Below are 5,995 nucleotides of genomic sequence, written 5' to 3' on the forward strand. Positions count from 1 at the left end.
ATACATTGGGAAGACCTGAGGAAGGATCTCGATCTTGCACCGCGCTGCTGCGGAAGGGGCGCAAGTGTTGATGGCTTAATAGGATTGGAGGGCCCTAGTTTTGATGTCCTTATTATTTCCCCAAGGTGGATTATATTCGGAAGTCTTATATATTTCCACTCTTCTTACACGGCAATGCGCTCTTGCAAGAAACAAATTTCTATCAGACCAGGCCTAACTAGTTGGAGAGTTATTTTCCATCCGAGTAGAAGGCACTAACAATTTCAATCTTAGAGTATCGCCAACAGTCGTCCTATAATAAGTGTGAGTCATTTTTAGGGCTTTAGGGCGCAAAGAGCCAAAAAGGCCTCCAACCGATGCCCAATTCTAAATTTCTTGCAAAATCTTTTTTAGGCAGCCCTAAAAGAGGCTCATTGTGCGACAAATTTGGGGCACTTCGGCGCCTGCCCAAAAACATGAGGCTACTTCCGGGCGCCTTCATGCAACCGAAAATCCTTGGATCCGTTCGGTGGCCGGGCCCCCAACCCGAATATGCTTGCTGCTCCCTTCTAATTTTAGAGTAGCTGTTGGAGCAGTTTTGCCCTATTTCATGAATTTTTATTTATTTATTATAGGGCTACTGTTGGAGAAGGCGCTTGCTTGTGTAAAAAGAGAAGAAGGTTTTTGTGCCTAATTCTTTTTACTCCATCATGTTTTCGTGCCCTATTATAGAGCTGTCGTTGGAGATGCTCATAGTGCATTCAGTCCCGCTTGTAGAGTATACGTGGACACCGCCACGCACGCAGGTAGTGTCAGTGTCTGCAGCCAAGGACACATCATCCCAAAGCCACGGCAACCTATTGGACACCGCCACGCGTGCAGGAAGTCTACGTGGCCTCTCGCGCATCAGCGGCCGATCAGCGCGCAACCGACGGCAGGGATAAACCCACGTCGAAACCACAAAATAAATAAAATCTCTCGTAATTAAAGGTCAGCACGAAGCAACCCCTCCTCAAATGGCAACTCCCCCGATCCCGAAGACGACGCTCCGAGTCGGCTCCCACTGATCGCTTCTAGAAGCTTCCACAAAGCTCCGGCCCGCCGCCATGGCCGCGCCCTTCTTCTCCACCCCCTTTCAGCCCTACGTCTACCAGGTCGGTGCTGCTCCCTCATCTCGCACGTTTCTCGTCCCCGCGTAGATTCTAGGTCTTGATTCGAGGTCGCGGGGCTGGATCCGCACGATCCGTGCCGCTCTGCTCCCGATTGGGCCCCCTCTCATGATCTGATTCGGTTTGAATTGCGTGGTTCCCCTTTTTCAGAGCCAACAGGGATCTGTGACGGCGTTTCAGATATCCGGTGGGGATGTGCAGGTCCTGCAGGTAGTTTCCCGTGCCTAATTCTCGCTCGCCTGTTCTATATTCAGATGGATCGAGTTGTCATCATTTCTAATTACTTGTGGGGGGAAAATGCTTTTTAGGTGATGGTGAAGTCGCAGGACAAGTTGACTGCGAAACCAGGTAATTGAACCGACTCGTTTCTATTCTGCGGCTGAAATTTGCAGCTTGCAAGCTTAACAAGGTGACATGCCGAATACATGTTTAGCCTGGTATTCATGTGGCACTTGGCAGAAATTATTAAAAAGTTATACCCCTAGTTTCAATTGTATAGTATCCTTAAACCATCTTAATGTTTTGTATACCTATTTGGCATGTCCACTACGGTTTTGTTCAATAACGCCTTGAAAAATCATTGTGCATCAGCCGTGTGTTGATAGTTGTTACTGCAAGGTGCTTCATCGCGTCGCGTATTTTCTTTCTATGTATGATGTGCCTCTCATAGAGGTTGTTTGCGTGTACCCTTTTTTCTTCTCATTGCTGTCAATGTTCAGGATTTTGGTAACTGTTAGCTGCTTGGTCCGGTGCCGAGTAGGGATTAATCGGCGAATCATCCTATTAACTGAATTATCGATAACCCATTTCTCGGTAGGTTAACTAGGGCCGTATTGATATATCCTAGGCTACATGGCAACATACGATGTACTAAACGTCCGAATATGCAATCCTGGGCTACATAGTTACATACACATCACCAATCTTCATAGATCACATAGGAGAGGGGAGATTACCTTGATGCTTGAGGAAGCCATGGACAGAGGAGGGGAGGAGCAGGCGATGAAACAGGAAGAAATAGCAAGCTTGGGGAAGCAATCTGGAAGACGGCGCCGTTGGCTGGTCGGTGAGGAGGCGGCGAGCTCGGGGGCGGGGGCACTGGCTGCTCCTTGTTGCTGGATGAGGGGAGGCGAGCGGATGAGGGAGGCTCCTGGAGGAGGGGAGGCGCTGGCTGGCTGATGTTGCTGGCGGCTGCTTGGGGCGGAGGCGGTGGCAGCGGCGGCGGCGGCGGCTGCTGCTCCTCTGGGGAGCGGGAGCCCTAAACCTAGATCGGGAGAAGGGAGGGATACATGCGAGGCTATATTTTGGGCAATTAGTCCGCCCACCCGATAATTTGCCCTTTTATTGGCTATCAGGGCTATTTGGGCCTTTTATTGGCTATCAGGGCTATAATCAGCCGGCCCATTTAATGGGCCGAATAGGGCTATTTGGTTCGGAAGGGTGCCGTGCAGCACTTATCGTGATATTTTTTAACATTGATTGCTGTACTTTTTGCCTTTTTAGGTACAATGTGTTACATGTCCGGGAACATTCAGATGGACAACAATTACTTGCCTGAAAACGATGGAGGCGTGTGGCAGTGGATATTTGGAAAAAGCATAACCAGCACTGTTTTCTTCAATCCTGGCCCTGATGATGGATATGTGGGGATTTCTGCACCATTTCCTGGGAGGATACTGCCTGTTAGTATATCTTTTCTGTGAAGTCATTACGATGTTTAAGTCTTAGCTTCATCTTCTATTTTTCAGCTTAGCTCTGAGTTGTTTCTATACTTTCCATGCAAAGCCATAGGATGCTCATGCCAATTACACCATTATTTCTGCTCATCATTAAAAGTTTACAAATCCTTTGTCACCAAAATAGAATTCTGTCACTTGTTTGTGTTACTAGCTGTGTAGTTACCAAATATCCTTGGCTGCAGACATTGAATTTTCGTCCTTTAGAAGTAATGATGAGATAAATTCTTGGTGGTAATAGGATGCATTAACATTAAAGTTACATTTAAGTATGAATTTGTTTATCCTATTTGCCTATGTTGGCTTTAAGAATGTCTTTGTTGAGTTAAAAAAGAGGTAGCTGCAGTTTTATCTTGTCAAACTAATAATAATACACTCATTGCGAATATTTTAGTGGTCATGGTATCTTAAATCACATTACTTATATTGTCAACCGAAGCTGTTGTCTTAGTCTCACCATAATTACTTGCTTTTGTTACAGATAGATCTAGCAAACTTTGGTGGAGAACTACTTTGCCAGGTAAATTATCTTGAAGTCTGTAATCTCCTTTGAAACAGTCGCATGAACCTCTTAATGTACCAAATTGCAGGCAGATTCTTTCCTCTGCTCGGTCAATGATGTGTCAGTCACAAGTAGTACAGTTGATCAGCGGCCGCGCAACATTGAAATTGGTGCAGAGGTAGGGTAATTGTTGAGGTACCTTATTGATTATGAGGTCATGTGGCTCCTGCAAGTTTGTGTTCAGTTCATTTGGCATGCTTCTGGGAAACTTGCTTGCCAGGAAATGAAATATGCACGTTTTTCTTCTACAGATGATCCTCAAACAGAAGCTTAGGGGTCAAGGGATGGCCTTCCTTGTTGGCGGTGGATCAGGTACACTTCAGACTTCACCCTTACATCGCAGTGTTGAGTGTTAATATAGATATTAGCAATTATAGGCTTAAAACTGCAATGCTATTATGTTTGAGTAAGTTTAGACCTGAATATTTTAGGTCTTAAATATTACAAAGCTGTGATTCTGTAAAAGCTCTAGGACAGCTTGATGCGATTATTGCTGAAACCTGAAATATGTCACGGCAAACTTCACTTTTTACTCAAATATGGATTTTGTTGGCATGGGAGTACTTAGTACAGCATCTGATTCAGTATACTTGCAGTATTTTGTGTTAAACTGTTACCAGCTAAATTTTCCGGGAGCACCAAATCTCTATTTTATTTTACAGAAGCATGAAACCTGTTGTCTGATGCTAATTTGGTTTTGGCACTAGCAAAATATTGCAACTTTGGTAAATTCGACAGGGTCGTAACTTTGGGAGCTTTTGCTCTTTACCTTTGTTATTAGTAATGCAGAAAATTCTTGCTCCCCGGGAGGTGATTACTGTTGATTGTGCTTGTATTGTGGCTATGACAACCACCATTAACTTTCAGTTACAGAACCCTACCCCACATAGAAGAGCAGTCCTTGTATTCGGGGTGAGTATATCCTGCTTCTCCTTTCCATACTAGTTCAAGAGGAGCAGTATGTTTCCTTTGTGTTGAAATTTCCTTTGTTTCGTTGCATTGAGAAGCATCATCTTATGCAGGGTGTCAACCAGCTAAAAGCATCTCTCACAGGACCTGGCGTCGTTTTCATTCAGAGCCTTCCCTTCAATCGGCTCTCGCAGCGCATCGCAAGGTAAGAATTCCGCTGCAACACATCGCTTCCCAGTTCCCACAGCCCTCTTGCCTGTCACTGACTGTAAGTTCATTCATGTATTCTCAAGCAGTAGATCGGTGGGGGCCCCAAGCTTGAGAGACAACCCCAGGTTCTTCATCCAGATCGTCATGTTCTTCTTCCTGGCCTATGTCATGATTGTGTCGTCAATAATTCTGACGGATGTTTAGGCGATGATGCGACGAGCATATTGGTGTAATCCTTTTAGGATGTTGCCTGGAAGTTGGAAGAGTCAAAGTTGTTGCACCTTAGAACCCCCCCCCCCCCCCCTGTAGATGCCGTGTCGCGGGCGTGAGTAAGCCTGGGAAGAAATCGCACAGCTGTTGTTAGAAAACATAGTGGAAAGTTTGTCAGATTTCTTTTGTATTATGGTTTGCGACAAGCAGCCCTTGTTCGTGTGTAGACAGCAAGCTCAAGTTGCACAGCATAGGTTGAATATTACCATTGACATTGACTTAGATCCCATTGAGCAGTTCGGTCCATAAAGTTGTTGGTGTATTTCTGTGCTCCATATCTTATTAATTTGCAAGTTCGTATATCTGAATCCACTGCCTGGAAAGAGGATGGCGACCCAGGCAGGGAGAAGCGGTCACAAGAAAAAAGCGGAGTACTGTACCAATCTAAAATGTGCCGGCTTTGCTATGCCTCATGCAATGCAACCGAAATCTTTCTCGGTTTCAGGGAGGCCATCGCGAAGTTTCCAATAAGAACTCGCCACGGGCTCACTGCTGCGTCGCAGCCAGAGGGGGTGGAAAAAACGTGGCATCATAGGGGCGCTAAAAGAGGGGGAGATTATAATTTGACCTAAATTTAGGTGAGATCGTAGAATCAACTCCAAAATTTCATATTTGACCTTGCAGTTAAGTTTACAACTCCAAAAAAATCAGCTTCAAACTCGATCCACAGTAAGATATTCAAAAAGAGAAATTCATCTATGAATAGTGCCAGCTTTGCATGAATAGTACTTGACACTATTCACATCCAATTTTGTCCTTTTTAGTTCTCTAAGGGCAGTTCGAATTAGGAGCTGAAATTCTTTGAGGTTGTACTCCCTCCGGTCAATTTTACTCTGCATATAAAAATTGTCTGAAGTCAAACTTCATATTTATATGAAAAAAATATTAACAGCTACAATGCTAAATTTATACAATATGAAAACTAAAGTCATGACACATCTAATATTGTCAATTTCATATTCGGAATGTTGGTATTTTTTTTTCTATAAACTTGATCAAAGTTTACGAGGTTTGACTTCTGACAAATCTTATATGCGAACTAAAAAGGACCGGAGGGAGTACATCATACACGGATGTGTCCAAAAATATTTTTAGAATTTTTTAACATGTTTTGAGTCTTCTAAAAGATTGATCTCATCGAAGGTTCAGGTGCGGCCGCA

The 5,995-nt window shown here is 44.3% G+C and overlaps 1 protein-coding gene across 1 annotated transcript; it reads left to right on the forward strand.

Moving 5' to 3' along the window:
- Positions 1-941: 941 nt before the first annotated feature.
- On the forward strand, positions 942-5,110 carry LOC123105008 (uncharacterized). Its single transcript, XM_044526967.1, has 10 exons — positions 942-1,133; positions 1,299-1,358; positions 1,457-1,496; positions 2,652-2,830; positions 3,366-3,404; positions 3,475-3,564; positions 3,698-3,758; positions 4,228-4,358; positions 4,469-4,560; positions 4,652-5,110. The coding sequence occupies exons 1-10, from the start codon at positions 1,086-1,088 to the stop codon at positions 4,767-4,769; spliced, it is 858 nt and encodes a 285-aa protein (XP_044382902.1). The 5' UTR covers positions 942-1,085; the 3' UTR covers positions 4,770-5,110.
- Positions 5,111-5,995: the final 885 nt, after the last annotated feature.

This window comes from Triticum aestivum, chromosome 5A, assembly GCF_018294505.1.
Source record: "Triticum aestivum cultivar Chinese Spring chromosome 5A, IWGSC CS RefSeq v2.1, whole genome shotgun sequence".
Classification (NCBI taxonomy): domain Eukaryota; kingdom Viridiplantae; phylum Streptophyta; class Magnoliopsida; order Poales; family Poaceae; genus Triticum; species Triticum aestivum.